The sequence below is a fragment of the Pagrus major genome, chromosome 12 (genome assembly GCF_040436345.1).
Source record: "Pagrus major chromosome 12, Pma_NU_1.0".
NCBI classification, from domain to species: Eukaryota; Metazoa; Chordata; class Actinopteri; order Spariformes; family Sparidae; genus Pagrus; species Pagrus major.
The window spans coordinates 12,878,455-12,896,375 of NC_133226.1; the positions used below are offsets into that span (position 1 = coordinate 12,878,455).

The 17,921-nt window shown below is 40.3% G+C and overlaps 1 protein-coding gene across 1 annotated transcript in view; it reads left to right on the forward strand.

Annotated features, from left to right (window-relative positions):
• Positions 1 to 17,921, forward strand: part of LOC141006245 (transmembrane protein 132C) — a 114,561-nt gene that overhangs the window by 73,635 nt on the left and 23,005 nt on the right. The window contains exon 5 of the mRNA XM_073478395.1: positions 15,415 to 15,558. Coding sequence (XP_073334496.1) covers positions 15,415 to 15,558 — 144 coding nt within the window. The remainder of the gene's footprint in view (positions 1 to 15,414; positions 15,559 to 17,921) is intronic.

The window sequence follows — 17,921 nt, forward strand, 5'->3', positions numbered from 1 at the left end:
CACGTGTGAGCTGACCAATGAGAGCAGCTTGGGTAATCAGAAGGGGGGCCTTAAAGGGGCAGGAGCTAAAACAGGGTCTCAGACAGAAGGCACACTGGACAGTATGAGAAAACTCTTTTGTTTTTTTTAAACATATTCTTGTAGTAACCAAACCAAAATTACCTGAACCTGAAAATTAGCATAATATGTCTCCCTTAGTAGCAGGTAAGCCAACAATTACTTTGATTAAACAGGACATTAGTAATTGGCATGAATCTCCACCTTTGCAGCAGAACCCGTAGGTAGACAGCGATCATTGCTGGCACTCAACAGCACTCGTCTGTGTACAGACTGCCAGACACCTCTGTTCAATAAAACTCTCATCCTGCTCTGATGGCTTTTGGCCTACACTCCTACAGAGAGTGTGCATGTGTGTATCCACACACATGCACACTCTCATACAGTCTGCCAAACATGAAATACAGACTCCTCGCTGTCCAAATTTGACAGCTGCTGTAAACTGAAACTTTAAACTCTAGGATTGCTGACAAGTATCTTAATTGCACGAATGGAGAAAGGCTGAAGTTATAAAACCAAATAGGGAAGAAGACAGTGTCCTAATGAACTGTTATCATAGTTTTATCTCTTAAACTCATTCATCCTCCTGCAATCACTGCGTAAAAGCAGAAAAAGATCAGACTGAGATATTAAAGCTGCAGCACCGGCTGAAACCTATCATTTCTTCCAGGCCATTTTCCAGGATAAAAGAACATAGCAATTTGTATTGTTGTTCTATTGATTACTCACAATATTCTATCTTTTATGTCTAGACATTGTATTTTAAAATGCGAGATCAATCCCAAGAAGGCAGCACAAACGTTTGTCTCAACAAGTCAGTCTAACATTCAGTTTAAACTTTAATTGTTCTGAAAACTAGAGAACTCGACAATTCTGGCACTGCAGATTAGATAATAGCACTTGTTTCTCAAAGCAGTTTCCCTTGTTGAAGGAATATTTAATGCATCAATATCCTCAAACAGGAAACGATTGATTTTAAGAAGAATACATTTTTTAGGACGAGGAGATTCCATTGTACGTTTAGATCAATTCTTGCTGTGTATTTTTCTGAGACTCTGTTACCGCCAGTGGTTCTCTGGTTCAGTTTATAGCATACTCTTAAACAGCTCAAAAGATCTGCAAACTGCAAACGAGAAGCTAAGAGCAAGTTGTCTGTAGTTGCAGAGGCACACAGCCCGCCCTCTGAACTCGAGAGGTCTTGTACATTGCTGAGATATTATAAACTCACTGAACTAAAGTTGTGAATTCTCATTTTCACAAAGACAAATGCCTGTACATTGTTTGTACGTTCCCTAATGATCTACCGTCGGCCATTGTTGGGCCATAGTGTCTGTGGCTCTAGTCCAGGACTGCCCAAAGTGGGTCCTGTGGACCAAAGTTGACCTTTTTGATGTTTAGAGTGACATTTTTTTTTATTCTAATATTGTTAATGCTGTTTTATGTTGCTTAGTTAAATTACTCTGCAAATAATCTATCCCTCTTTATTGCTTGTTTTTTCATAATCAAGTCAGTCAGCTAAGGTAAAACTTTAAGTTTTAAGTTTCAGTTTTGGCCCTCGAAGGGAAACCATTTTGGCACCCCTGCTCTAGTCGGTGTGGTGTGTCCAACAACATTGGCGCTGGACGGCGGTGCAGAATTGGCGGTGGCTTGTCTGTGAGAGAAATCACTCTCATTGGGTGTTCGGGTAAGCGGATCAGTGCACGAAAAGAGAAACAGAAAAAGATAGGGAAAGCCCCTTGAGTCTGTTGCAGTAGTATCCATTATGTCTCCTTATTTTTCTCCTCTGCCTCTTCACCAGTACCATTTGCAACTTTATATCAAACACATTCTTGATTAGAAGCGGCTACATTAGCGAGAAATGCTGCTTTATCATAACAACCGTTTATATATCCACAGAGAGGTATTTCGTACGAGCTTGTTGCCTGCCGGCTGTAGTCTTAACGGTGTGTTCAAGTGTAGCTTTTTGGCCGAGACACAGGAGACGTGAGGCGACACAACAGTCGACCTTTGTCGCAGCTACTTCTCTGACGTCAGGGCTTTTAGAGAGAGACGAGCGTGCAACCCCAAACCAACAACGTAGACTGGATGAGAGACAATGAAAGCAGTTTCACGAACAAGCTTGAAAGGGAGCACATGCAGAGAACATGCCAACTGAGAGTAGCCGCTTTCACTGCGTCCTCCGATGAATTTTTGATCTTTTATCGTGCCTCGCTGTGCCTCTCTGTTCGCTCATTAGAGGAGACAGACAGTGTGGCCCCCATAGCTCTTTACAGTACATCCCAAATGCTATCATTAGCATTTTATTCATAGCCTCTGAAACTCACTCTGTTTCAAACTCAATAACATTAGCTTTGTTCTCACAGTCCCATAGTATTATAATCAGGGCCATTAGCAGGAAGCTCAACATTAGCTTGTTTTTTGGTCACGGGCGAGCGCCTTTGTCTAGAATAATTAGAGTTTGGCCAAATGCAGCTTTTCTCCATATTGACTTCATTCCAGCACTTGACAGATAGTGACAGGCGGAGGCAACAGCAGAATTAGCAAGACGTCGTGTCCTCTGCAGGGAAGGGGGAACAGATAAGTCAAAGAAGAAGCGCCCCTCATATCTGTAATTTACACACAGTGCTATCTCAACATCAGGACCAGCCAGCAGTATTCAAGCAGGCTGCCATCAGTCACACTGTCACGCTGTCAGGAACTGTATTTGGAAATGGCCTGGCAGAGCGCTAATAGGTTGTGCAGTGAGGCTATCCAGCGGCATGCTAAGTGTCCTCAAGGCAGCATTAGCCATCTGCATACAGCCATAATGCCCCTTATAGCTTAATTAAGTCCTCTTGTGTATATACGGGCCTCTAATTCACTGCGCTATCTTTCTCCTGTGCATTTTGACAACATTAATTCTCCCTTTTGCTCTCACCCCTGGTGGATTCTGCCATATGCGCCAGACTTGTTTTTCAGCCCAGGGGCCAGATGTGTAAATGATGCTTACATTTCAAAAACACATGCATACTGTACACCTCGCACCACACATAAACTGTTATTTGTTAAAGAAGATTGTGTGGTGTGCTCTAAAATGTTTTCCCATACATTTACTAGTTACCTGTTTAGAAATGTTGCAGGTAACGTAATCTAAGTATCACAATATTGAAGTAATGTAACTGGATTACCTCAAAACCAAACACCAAACAAGACAAGAGAAAAGTAATATCATTAAGATTACTTTAATTTCATCTTAATATCAGTGATGGAATGTAACTAAGTAAATTTACTTAAGTACTGTACTCAAGTACAACTTTGAGGAACTTTACTTGAGTTTTTCAACTTTATACTTCCATTCCACTACATATGGAGTCAAATGTTGTACTTTTTACTTATTTTACTTTAGTTACTAGTTACTTTGCAGATTGCATGCTGCATCAGAGTCAAAGCAGCGCATTTTTTGAATTATTTTGTTTTATCCGCAATTGGGTAAAAAAACACTGATACATATTTTGATGCAAAGTACATTTATTGGCAGAAAATTACTTTTAATACTTAAGCACATGTCATATCAGATACTTCAAGACTCTTGCTCAAATACTATTCGTATGGGTGACTTTTAATTTTACCACTTTTGGGTACCTTTTACAACACTGCTTAATATTGAGTGTGTCTTCTGTAAGAACACACACTTGTGTATTTGGTTTCACTCCAAACCAGAGTGATGTTGTGTGAGACTCATGAAGCGTAATTGTAATTGTAATCCTCTTAGTAATCAGCTTTAGTGGATGTATCGGTGATCTAATAACATCTTTTTTTCTATAACTTCGCTGGAATACAGTTACCTTTTTTTTGTATCTTAATTACGTAATCCCATTACATGTATCCCATTACTCCCCAAGCCTGGTGGTGTGAAAGTGTGAACCTCACACATACAGATTTCTATAGCTGCAGGTGCAATGAGGAAGTGTACATGAAATACAAGGTAGTAAAACATTGTTTTGGTTTTTTTGCCAATTTCACAGATTGTGTTGTTCTTATCTTGCGGTCTAGTGTTTTATGTAAAATGTTTCTCAGAGGCGCATTTATCAACTAAAATTAAATTATTCATGAATGATGAGTAATGAACTTTGTTCTTCTTCTTATTTACATGCGAGCCATCATCTCCCCCTTTTATTTGATCCTGAATCGTCGAGCACTCTGTAAAGTCTGCTTTGAAATGAGCTCTATAGATTAGACATCCATTAGCCTGCTTATGTATGACTGAGATATGACCTATGATGGTTTACAAGTACATGTGAGAAATTAGTAGTACGAGCAGTATAGACAGCCACAGCCGTGCGTAATCACAGCTGCCTTGATGTTCTGATGCTGTTGGTTAAATTTCCCTTCTCTGTTCTCCTAACTGACTGGTCTAATGAGTGGTGGGGAGTGGCAATTATCGATATGCAGATGCTGAAGGGCATGTCTACATCCATTTATGGATAATTGTGGGAGTGGGAATGAAGCCCATTTCCACATTGATTCAGATTTATAAAACAAATAGAGGCGTACGTCCGACTTGATGAGAAGAATCCGTGTGTATTGTCTTCGTGCGTTCACACAGTTTTAGTCTTGAGTCTACACAGAATTTATGCATCCGGCCCCTCATCTTGATTATATTATACTGCAAGTCTGCGAGAGAGACAGAAATAAAGGCAGACAGATAAACAGAGTGAGAGATCAAAACAAGGAAACTGTGTTTCTTTTAGGGTTATTTATTTTACTCTAGAAAGCTTTGGTTTTATTTTCCCTCTCAGTTATAACCATGCCTGCATTAGAGCCAGACTGTGACTGGAGTTTTTAAGGCTGATACCACCAATAGCTGTTCAGCATAAACAAATAAAGCAGGATTCCTCGGACAAACTTTTTAATGGTGACTCTGTTCCTACCGCGAGTATTTATTTGGTATTTCTATACAGCTTTTCTGACTACTTCCTAATTAGTTATTGACCATCATTTCCACCTATATCAATAGGCTGTAACTGACGTCAGTTTCATTATTGATTAATCTGCTCATTATTTCCTCAATTGTTTGGCCTTTTAAATGTGAAAAATCCAGTTTCCCAGAGTCAAGATGATATTGTCGCAGAAAGCAGCTTTACCCCACAGCGGAGAAGCTGGAACATCAAATGAATAATTATTCAATTGATTATTCAATTATCAAAATAGAGTCCCCTCAATCTTTATATTGATTTACATATCGATACATCAATAAAGTGGTTTCAGCTCCATATGTCAATGTGTTTGTAATAAGCTAAAATCCTGTTAAAGATTCTCAGAGGCAGCAACTGTGGGAAAGTCAGTGTATTTAAACCTGGTGTTGCACTCAGAAACTGTGGGGGGCGCAAAATTTCACAGTTATTTGATCAGTTGTTATAAACAATATTGATTATAGCTGCTTTCATGTGTGCCTGAAGCCAGGAAATGTCTGCTCATCTATACTGCTTTGCATTGAGGTTACATTAATACTCATTTTATCAGACCATGCCAAAGGAGCACCGTCATATAAGGTAAATTTAATCAAATAGAATGAGATAAGTAGATCATAAAGTAAGGAGCATGTCAGCATGCAGCTCCTGTGACGCCAGAGGAGATGTTTATTGTAACTATATGATATATACTATATTATAATTGTGTAAAACCACAATCAAATGTATCTGCTGGACTCTGGCCTGCATACATTAGAAACAAGAAACTTGCCCCTCTTGCTCAAAGACCTCGGCCAAGCTGCCTTTAAGATAACCCTCACTTGCTTCACAGCGGTTGCTCTGTGGACGCAGTAGGAGTCATGACATTGTTTAAGTGTGAATGTCTCTAACTGTGAGTATGAGGCCATGTTGCACAGAAAGACTAAAACTCCCTTGATGAATAACACCCATTGTTGTAGATACTCACACACGGACTTTAATTCACTCCTGTCACCCAACATCTCTCTCTTCCCTCTCTCAGGGAGCTTCTATGTGTGTCAGTCAGGCTTTACTTTGAAGCTAAGCCTGTCCATTCTGTAATTTGTTGTTGTGCATTTGTTTACTTTTTGCTGGCTTGCCTTCCCTCACCCTTTCCCGACTCTGTCAGTCTGGCTTGAGAGTCTTTTATTTGGCCAGCTATGAGACCAGAGTCCAGAACTGCGCAGCTCTGTTGGCTTATTTTAATCAAATGGGCTCCAGAAGCAGGAGAGGGGTCCTCAGAATATGGAAAGGCATTACCACGAGCGGCCGTTTTACCACTGCTGACTTTGGCTTTTCCCCGCTTAATGTTAAAGAGTGAGAAAGTATGAGGAGCGGGAAAACAACGGAGGCTTAATATTTAATCTCACTAAAAGTATTTAGTGCTCACAGTTCACAATAACCAAATCCAACAGATTGTCAGGCCAACAGGTTATGTTATAAATCAATATCTAATTAATGAGGAGAGTATAAATCACAGCAGGTCTTGAGTTAATAATCAATGATGGTATTTCTTACTCCTGGTCATGGCAGAGTGCCCCCAAACTGCCCCCCAACTCTTTATTTGCTAATAGTGCAATTATAGCTGCTTTGCCGATTGTGTTAAATCAGTGCAGACGGAGAAGTTGATTATTCAGCTAAAACACACTTTAGATTCAACTAACATTCTCTTTCTTTCTTAGCGTGCAGCGTAGTTGCAAGGAGACAGCATGATCTTAGTAAATGATCCGGTACAGAGTTTGGTTCTGCCTTCTCTGACCTCTCTTGAGTGAACATTTTCTCAAACCTGGTAATTAAAAAGTTTCACCAGCTGCTCCTGAAACGACTCAAATCTTCCTCACTCACAGACAAAAAGTCATTTTCCATCTTTCGCCCGCTATCGCCTCTCTCGTCATTTCGCTTATCAGCACCTCACTCTGGCGTCTCTTTGACTTCAACATCACAGTGCAGAATAACTGCTGCATTTTCTTTCCCAAGCTACAAAACATAATAAGATTTCATTATATGAACACTGCTCTCTCTGCCGTTGTATCACCATTTCCAAAAAGAAAAAATAATGTGAAAAAATTGTTGATACTTCCTGCCTTTTGCTTTCATTCAATCTCCTGCTATGGGCTGTGAGATGCTCCAGTGTTTGCGAGTGGCAGGGAGATAGCCTACTGTGGAGGTGCTGGAGGGAATAGACCTTTTATTTATAATTGATATGAACTGAATAGCTGAGAGTGCTGCAGTGGCAATATAAATCGTACTCACAGGCGCTGTAGGCCAACACAGTACAGGACCTGTGAGCTTCCCCGTCAATCTCAGCCAGTTAAAGAATATTTGAGCTCCATAAGTCAGAAGCATCTGTTCAGTCAATGAATAATAAATATCAGGCCAGTGTTAAGCAGTTTTGAGGGTCCTAAACATATCTCAGATGTCTCCTTCCCCTCCTCCTCTTTTCCTTTTGAATAGATCATTTGTCATTAGTCTTTTCTTGGCTTACAGTACACCTTCTCTAGTACAGTACAGCGTGTACTGTAGAAATACATGGCACACACATAAGGTAGTTATGTGATTCTGTTGTTTATTACTGTGCATTGCCTTTTTGTATATAGAAACAATCGTATTTTAGATGTGCTGTAGGTTTGTTCAGGAAAAGACACCATTTCTCTTTTTGATAACCCCTGCATGCAGCCAGAGAGAGTTTCTACACCATTGTTCACTAAAGGATTGCTGCATGGGGGTGCAGTGGCTGGCACTGCCACCTCAGCAAGAACATAATGGGTTTAAATCCACCAGCCAGCCAGGGCCTTCCTTTGTGAAGCTTGTATATATTCATGTACAGGTGCTTCATTTCCTCCCACAGCCCAAGGTAAAGCAGTCCGTTTAACTGCCAACTTTTAGGCTGTTGTTTAACAGCAGCAACAAGATGGCAGCATCTAAAGTTCAACATCAGCTAAACTTCCACTTTGACTGCATTTGAGCACCAATTCGATTGACAGCTTTCACACCAGCCCAAACAAACTGGATTTAATGGACAGAAGCACCAGAGTTTGTTTAAACTGAACTAAACAGGTAAAAAAAATGGCACCAATGCATTTCCATACAACGATGGATCAATGTTAAATATATGTATAATGTGAGAAGAAAAATGTCAAAAGCCATGATGAAGCGACACTTTCTGATATCAGGCAAACATAATTAACTGGAAGATGAAGTTGACTGACAGGAATATATGGACACTGAATCTGAATCGGTCTCGTCTAGTGTTCTGAGCTGTACTTGTAAACTGCTTGTCATCTTTAATTATTATTTTTTCCCGCATACAGTAATTTTCTGTTTTTTAAAATAGATGAATCCAGGCCAAACGATGCCTTCAACCCACTATGCTTGATCCCCATAGATTAAATTAGTGGATCTGTGATGCTATGAGGTGGCCACCCAATTGCAGGCTTTTAGAATCAAACTGGGAGACAAATTCAGAAGTGTTTTCAAACATTTTCCATGGCCACCTAGTCACCAAGGGCCTCATTACAGAGACAATTCTTGACTGCTAGTCCTGTTTAAATATAGGAAAAACCTATCTTACTATTAGCCGACAGAAGCTGTGTCCTATCCTGTTTTAAGCCTCGTATCTTATCTTTATTTAAGAAATCTTAACTAGAATTGTAAACTCGCACTCACCCTGTCCTGTCAGCTGTCTAATTCTAAGTCTGACATAAAATGTTAGCTTCACCAACGAGCTAATATCGATGTAAGCTTTTCCAACAGGCTAACATCAGTCAGTAACCTGTCAATCACAACATTTCGGTATTTTTGTTGTTCTCCATCTTCATTGTCACTGCCATAAAGTCTTTACAAGTTGGTAGTTGTTTTGAATTTGGGACAGGGTCTATCCTAACTTGGTAGCTAAGCTAGCTAAATTCCTTTCCTTTTTGCTAAATGTACGTACATTGGAAAAATGTTTCTGTAATACCAAAAATGTCATCCTAAACTGGGATAAGACAGGATTTCAGGATTGTCTGTACTGAGGCCCCAGATCTTAGGAATAGACCCATTACTGTGTCTTTGACTGGTGACTTTGATTCAGCAACACCAGCATCCGTCCTTGAGCTTTCAGACGTTCACGTACAGTAACTATCCTCTAAAGAGTGCTTCTGTAGGTTGTCTGCCACCTCGCACGCATCATTCATCCACAACCATATCAGCCCCCGCACACTCCACCCTTGTACCCCGGCTGCACAGAAGCGTAATGGCCTTTTATCGATTCTTCCTCCTCTCGTTGCCTTTCTTCTCTTTTCTTGCTCTCTCCTCTGCACCGCAATGAGAGGTTGTTAAGATAAGCTGAGGAGAGAGCCATGCCTCCCCTTTTATTTTTTGTCATTTTTGTTGAGCAGGACAGCAAGGTTGGGCTTGTGTGTGCCTGTGTGTCAAAGTTAATATGTGTGTGTGTCTGTTATATAAGTAGCATGCATGTGGGCTAATAATGCAGCCATTTAGAGACATAAGTGTTTATTTGTTGTTAGGCCCCATGAATAGGACTTGCAGTTCAGCCCCTCATAACCCCCCCGGGAGGGCATTAGGCAGCCAGGCGGTGCTAAGTGAGAGGTAGGTGGATTTCATGGAAAAAAGATCCTGTCTTTCGTGCCTCGTGCGTCACTCCAGCTGTCTCGCTAAATTTCACTTAATTCCAGTCGAGAGATCACGCACTTGTGATCTTGTGTATTATATCCGAGCTCACTTAATATTCAATTCTTTGTGGCACAAAAACAGTCTCCATAATACACACTGAAGCTCATTAAAGCCTCTCTGTTCAGTGTCGTTCCTGTGTTAATGGCTCATTAGGTGAAAACAGACACTTCATCACACGTAGACGCACATAAAACACTTTTTATATTTGACACCAGAGACTGTACATTTGGTCTTGTGATATAATCACGAACAAAGATGTTAATTGTTCAGCAAGGAACAAGGATGAGAGTTGATGTGAAGGTCTCAGATGTTGAGTGTTGGCTTTACAGCATAAAATGTGCGCAAAAGTAATTTCTAATTTGTGAGGTTCACTCCCATATTCAAGCTTACAGACAGAGAAATGGCATACTTTCTATGTTTTCCTTCATTTTCCTCAACTCCCAACATACATATTAACTTGAACACATCCAACATATGCCCACATGTCTATATGATATCATTGTAAACCTAAAATGCATTAGAAGCCTAATGATTTTGCATATCTGAACGCTGTAATACCTCATTTATCCCCCGCCTCCTCCTGACTTCCAGGAACAGATTTTATATCCTTCGCTGCAGGCTAAACAAATTCACAGTTGCTGTGAGAGAGATTTGTGATAAACTGAGACAGTTATTCACACATTTAAAATATTTGAATATGGAAGAAAAGCTTTGGCTCAAACTCACACATTTTTACAATTGAGGTGTAAAAAGCAGAGGTTCAAGGTGCTGGAAACGTTAGTAAATGACTTAAGTTGGATATTCTTTGTTCATTTTAAAATACACTGAATAGATGGCAGACAGCAATACCGTCACCCAACCACTCAAGTTTTTTTGAGTCATCTTTGTGAGATTGTGCTTCAGGGCTGTATGGTAACCCTTTTTTTGTACTTTTTTTTTACACATTGCACTGGTACAGCAGAGTTTGACAGTTTTGGAGCAGAGGCCACAATATTGTACAACGAATAAAACAACTGTTACAGTCTCTAAAAGCGTCACTTAAGCAGGCATGTGAATGGCAAAGTTCGTGTTGCCTTCAGGGCCCACAAAATCTGTCAAATGCTTTCTTTATTTGCCCAGAACAATAAACTGCAAGGACATAACACCTCATGCTGTACAAGCATCCATAAAATATGTTTGGAACAAGCAGGACAAAAAAAATTATACATAAAGTGTTAATGATCTATAATACATTTATAACATTAATAACAACATTTGTATGTAGGCAAAGTTAGCATTAGGTAGCTAGTGTTGGCAAAGTTAGCTACAACAAACTGGAAACCACTTCAGGGGGTAGGTGATTCAAACAACAGCCATGCTGTGATTTGATCGTGCAACAGTAGGGGGGAGATGGAGTGCTACATTTAGTGACTGAAAGTTATCAATAACAACTTTAAATAAAGAAGCAGCTATGGCACCTGCCCATATTTGTGTTCATCATTTAATTCATGGGAAATGGGAGTTTAAACATGTTTACTTTATTATATTAAAAGTTTTACTGTAACATCAACCTGTTGCAAGACCTTTAGTTCGGTCAGACAACTCAAGTTTGAAGTGATTATTATAGCAGCAAAACATGAATAGAATTTGGCCTCTAAACTTCAATCTCATCACTGCCCACAGAAATACTTACACAGAGAAATAGGGGGATGATGAGCAAACATCTTGAGCCTAACCCTTTATGCTGGGTTGGTGTTGGGGCTGAAAGAACATGTAACAAAATACTGACGCAGGGCAGCAGTGACATTAACAGGCACACAGAGAGTTGGGAAATTTTTGCAGTTTAAGCAGGCTGCCACATTGGGAGGGTGTGTGTTTGGTAGATGACTGTGGAGAGTGACCCCACCGGACCGCCTTCTGGCGATGACGCCGGAGCTGATCTCGACCTTTCTAGACAATGCTCGAGGTTCCAGAGAATATGGGCCTCGTCTATTTTTGCTGGAAGTGGCACAGAGCAAATCGAGCCAGCTGGGAAGTCTGACACAGGAACGGTACGTGCATGAGGTCAATTTTTAAAATAGAACACACTGTGCAGATTCAGGATCCACAGCTCATAAGCAGACAGAAAAGGACACATTTAACAATGGAGCCTACTCACCAGTGGTAGAAGCATAAAAATCAAACAGTCTGAGAAAGTCAACAGTATCAGACAGGCACGACGCTTCTGAAACGCACCCGGTGGGGTATGAAGCTGCAAAACCACGTCACACATAGAGACGTGTCTGGCTGAATCAAGGCGTGAGGCACGTCACGTATGTATGTGAGCAGCGTGAAGCAGTGCAGCTCAAGTCGTCTGCCTGAACTAGCTCGCAGGCATCGCTTCATTAGAGAGAGAACTGGATAAATAAATTTAAAAAACCTCTCTATTTTGGCATTCCTCAAAGAGGATCTAGATATATACTATTGCCAATCTAGTCAAAATAGCCTCCAAACAGATTTCAGAGTGATCTATCGGAAAACAGACAAATGTGATATGCGAGAGAGAAAGAAACAAGGCAGAGGAGACCTCTTTTTATTAGGTGTGGAGCTCCTTAAATCTACTATTGAGCTTTAAATGATTTCCTTCTCAAGAGGAGCATGAGGATGAAGATAAAAAGCAAAAAGGAGAGGCACCAGTTTTTATGAACAAAGAGCTGTCTTCAGCCGAGTTTTGCTTTGCCTTTCAAAGGTTTAGGCCTCGCAGTCGTCCTTTATTGAAACTAAGCTGTGATGAGCAGGATCCACTGTTACAGCATTATCCTCTGTTCAGCCAACACACTGAGAGCTGAAGGATTAGCAGACGTTGTCTTAATTGATCTCATTATCTGCTTCCTGCTTCTCCGTAAGGCCTTTCCATTCTCAAGTATATCAAGTGATATTTCTTGAATGCTTGCAACTTGACATAAAGTATTATTGTCTACCGGGTTTTGTTTTTTCCACTTGAGATGAGTTCCGGAGCAAAGCTGTGACAGACTCAAACGACAGTAGAGAGGTCCTACTTTGCTGTGAACCGTTCATTAAAGACAAGTTTCACCATTTTGCTCATCAAAGTCTTCATCTCTGCTTGAGGCTAGCAGCTCAGGCCACATTTGCTGTATAAAATGAAAATATTTTGGACTGTTTGTCGGGCAAAAGGAGCGATCTGAAAACAAGTTCTCCATAACTTGAGAAAGGCATTTTTCACAATGTCCTTCTGTCTGATTAATAAATAAAACAACTGAGGAATGAAAATAAACATTACAGCGTCAGTTTGAGTCACATAACCTAGTTGCCATCTGCGGACTTTATATAACCCTGTTGCCATAACTGTTCATGGCTGCTCACCATTATGTCCGGCTACTTAAACACGAAGGGTCACAGATGGCAACTAGCCAACAATTGCAGAAGATGCGAACTTTCAAGTAAATGGGATTTGAATGCAGTTTGTGAGTATAGAGAACACTGTTATACAGTAAACTGTGAACGTACAGTATTTCCTTCTATACCTCTGATCTTAAGCTACATGTACTGGACCAACACTTCTCAGATCTGCTGACAAGCTCTGCTAAATGTTCTTTCTTTCCAACCCAAAACAAAAGGGGGATCAAGCTTTTACTATTTTAGGTCCATCAACACTATGAAGCAGCCTCCCCCTCAGCTGAGTCAGTGCTGCTTTGAAAGGCTTCTAAAAGCCACTGTGAACACGTTGGCTTTTCTAATTTGCTTCCCTGTCACCATAACATAACTGTCGGTGTTGTCTTCTTGTATTTGCTGAACTTATAAAGTGATTAATTGAGGTCATTTGTAATGTGCGTGTTGTATTTCACCCCCGCTGTGAAGTATTTGTATTTTCCTTCTCTTGTTTTAGTGTATATATCAAGCACTCTGTAAATAATATTTTGACAGGCGCAACGATAAATAAATATATATCCTACCTGTTTACAGCAGAATGCACAAAAATAAGTGTCTTTCCACTCCATTTAATCTCAATCATCATTACACCTAATGTGTCTTTCTCAGTTAGAGGCACTTAGTATGTCAAGAAATAGACCCAAAGGTTGTACAATTAAATCTAGTGCAAATGAGCCTCTCTTCGAATGAGCTCTCAGTGATTGTGAGCATCAGCAGGGATTCTGCTGGAAGAACTTATCTGGGGGAACTAATCTCCCCTTAAAAAGATACACAATGATGTCTCAGTACATACAGGTAGGAGGAGGTGAGTGGTGGAGGGAGCTGCAGCAGCAAATGACGTTGGCAAGTGAGCGTCAGCAGTGTAAATATGAGAAGTGTGATTAATGCTGCAGGCTACTGCCAAACAGCTGATGGCATCTGATACAAAATCATCTATTTAAATTAATCTGGAATAATGAACTACAGTAATTCAAAGTGAAAAATCACATGTATTTTGACAGCTAACATAGCTCCATTAAAGGTGCCCATGTCCTACAGATGTCCAACTTACATGTTGTCAGCATGTATTTAAGACATGTAAAGTTTGAAAATGGACATTGTAAAGTTGGAGCTGTAGGAGAAATCTGAATGCACTGTCATGAAACTGATCTTAATCTTCTCCTCATCATCTTTCCCAACAAGTCAGCAAAGAGGCATGTTTCCCATAAAAGTGTTCCTTTGATTCAAACAATATATATCGTAGTAGCTTATTATTAGCTTTACAACATAAGTATTAGCTTCTGACAAAACATATAATTCATGCTTTCATCTTTTCTACTTATCTGAATCAAACTGCCCCGGCAGGACTTGATCCGCTAGCCCAAAATACAGCAGCTAGGCTCTTAACTAGGACCAGTCTGAGAGCTCACATTACACCTATTTTATCCTCACTGCACTGGTCGCCAGTCAGGTTCAGAATTGATTTTAAGATTATTTTACTTACTCACAAGGCATGATATGGCTTAGCTTCTGCATGACTGACCGGCCTCTTAGGTCATCTAACCAGAACCTCTTGGCTATGTGAGACTTAAAACTAAAGGTGACTGCTCTTTGTGGTCCTATATCACCCAGACTCTGAAACAATCTCCCCTCTCCCATCAGATCAGCTGAGTCTGTCGATTCTTTCAAAAAACACTTGAAACCCACTTTTTTAGGCTTTCCTATGACTTTGAGACCTACTTTGTGTGGTTAAAGGTTTCTGTATTCTGTACTTGGTATTTGTCATTTCTCCTTGTTGTTGATGAAAAGCTCCTTGTAATCTGAGTTTATAAAGATGCCAAGTTTTATTTACTTACTTACTTATTGCAGATAATTAAGTAATAATAGGTCAACCACTAGGTAGATTGCAGTACAGACATGATAATGACATGTCTGCGATTTTTATTTGTGTAACTTAAAGGGTAACTTCACCAATCTGACACATTAAAGTGTGTTTACAGGTCTTGGGGAGTACTACTGCATATGTGAAAAAAGATTAAATACAGCATCCTCTGGTTCCAGAGGGTGCTGTATGTAAAAACACTTTGTGTCATGCGACTTGTTGCTTCATTATATAGTCTGTCCACCAGAGAGCACTGACCTGCTCAGTATATTATCTGGTCACTATTACTTAAGGACCAAACTTTAGGGTGATTGTGTCTGTCATGTTTTTATGGTCACTTCTGATCAATGTTGTGATCAACTTTAAAAATAGTTGTTAGTCACAGGAAACAGCTACTGTATTGTTGGCACCAATAATGAGTGTATGTCTTTCTCTTTCTCCTTCCAGGACTCCGAGATCCTCAACACGGCCATCCTCACCGGGCGAACAGTCGCCGTGCCGGTAAAGGTGGTCACCGTAGGAACAGACGGAGCCGTCTCCGATGTAACGGAGTCAGTGGAGTGCAAGTCAACAGACGAACAGGTTATCAAGGTTAGTGGGCATGTGTTCTGAGCGGCTGCCATTTTATTTGACCTTTTTTCAGTTTTGTCTTTGTTGTCGTCTGCTTCATGGTCAGCTTACTAGTGCGCATGTGGGTGGGCGAGCAGAATGAACAAAAGATAGTCGGGGTGTAGAAGTAGGTTGTGCTCATTAGTCCAGGAAGCAGGTGCTGAATTTCATCGAGCAGAACAGGACTCTGCTTATTTTAGATTTTTTTCAGCAATCATTAGCAACCATCCGTTAAAAACTGCCTGCACTGAAAATGCTGCTGGAATATTTGCATGAAGACACCAAAGTATCGATTTGAAAACAAAAAAAACAAAAAAAGAAGAAGTGGAAATCTTAAGTGTGAAGATATATTCTAGTCTAAATTAATTGTGTTTCTATTGTGAGGAGTGAAAGCCTGAAAATATGTTTCTAGACAGCGGGGGCAGAATAAAGAAAAGAGTAACTGCGAAGGAGATCCTTTTTAAAAAGACTCTGCCAGTCTGTGCTTGTTTTTGATCTGTACTTCCTCATCTGATATGGAGGAGCCAAAATTCAAGAAGACAGCAGCTCAGATTCATATTAGAAAAAAAAAAAAACGCTCTTTTCTTATTGCTGCAGATGCAACTGTAACTTCCATCTGCTCGTTTTACTGCCTCCAGATAATGTGAAAATAATGCTACTGCAGTGCACATATAGAAGGATATGTTATTAAAAGCGTGGTATTAAATTTGGTCATTTCCTGCATTAGAAAGCTTGTTGTGTGAAGGCTGACTGTACGCACTAACGAGGAGAGTTTTCTCAGGAGCCCCTGTTTGCAACTTCATTACCACTTGCCAATAACATAACTTTGACGAACCATAAAGGTGACAAAATGTTCACCGTGATTGATTTCCTATCTTAAGCAAGTTTCAGATCTCCGTAAGTTGATTTTCATCGGCTCTCTGAAAGCTCGGGTAATTAATCTTTACCTTATTGAATGCTTTTGGAAACGCTACACGGGATTTGTGGTTAATCTAAAAAATGCAAAACCACAAGTGCAATCCAGTAAAGGTGTTAAGTAGAGATTGAGCGTTTTACTGTGGCAACATTCAATTTTATATTTGCCTTTTAACGTGTGCCCGTCCTATTATGCGAAAGGAAGAGAAGCGAGAGAGAGGAAAAAAAAGAAAGTGAGAGAAATGAGAAAAAATAAACTGCTTGTTCTTAATTGTCAGTATGTGTGAGAGAGGAAGCGTGTCTGTGTTATATCGAGGAGCTGATTTAGTGTGTTTCTGTGTACTGTACATGCATATCAGAGGGAAGAAAAGAAGCAGATCTCTCAGAGGGTTTAATTATCCACTGAAGTAGTACCACACATTGTGACGCTGACCTCGGTAGCGCACTCCCCTGCCCACCCATCTAGTTTGGGAACAGAAAGCGGCACCCCTCCCCACTCCACCCGATTTTCAAAGGAAACTCAGAATAAAACTCTTTTTGATTGGGAAGTATCTCCTTCTTCCCTCAGTGGCTCACTGAAACTTTGAGGGTTAAGTCCTCCTCGATGCGTGGACCATGGCGACCCTACTCTAAAATGACCTCCAAACTAAAATTGTGAATATGAATATGAGTGTTTTCTTCATTTTTCCCCGCCACTACAAATGTGTTTAGATTTATGAAAAAGACATCAGTAAGGTCTGAATACTTGCTGCCATTGTTTGGGTCCACTTGTCCCGATAAAGGGAAGGGTCACTACAATTACAATACAAAGATGTTCTTCATGCCCCCATCCAAAGAGCAGGAGGGATCACTGTTTGGTTTAATGAGTATGAACATGGGTCTACAATACTCTTCACCACTATTAACAGCAACACCATCATTAACAGCACCAAATGGAGGAAATATCCTTGGGAAGAATGGGGTTCCCCAAAATGCAGAATCAATGCTGAGGCGCACTGAAGCGGTTCTGACGGCACCTTGTGTTGGTTTTCCTTGAATTCATCACCTGTCTGTATGTTGGCTGTAGAGCTGAAACGTTAGCTCAGATATTTGGTAATAGATTTGTCAATCCACACAAAATGTACATCAAACAATTTTAATATTGATGTTATTATTTTGAGGTTTTCTTCTTTCTTCTTTCTTTGGGTTTCTGACTGTCGGCAAGACAAGCAATTCAAAGACAGATCTGGGCTCTGGGAAATCGTGATAGTCCCTTTTTTGTGACATTTTATAGACCAAGGAAGGAAGGCAGGAAGGCAGGAAGGCAGGAAGGAAGGAAGGAAGGAAGCATTTTGTTGTATTTAAAGCATTTTAACACGTCAAGAAGTGCATTAAAATTGTATTCACACATACAAATAAATACAGGCACATATCTACACACACCTACATGT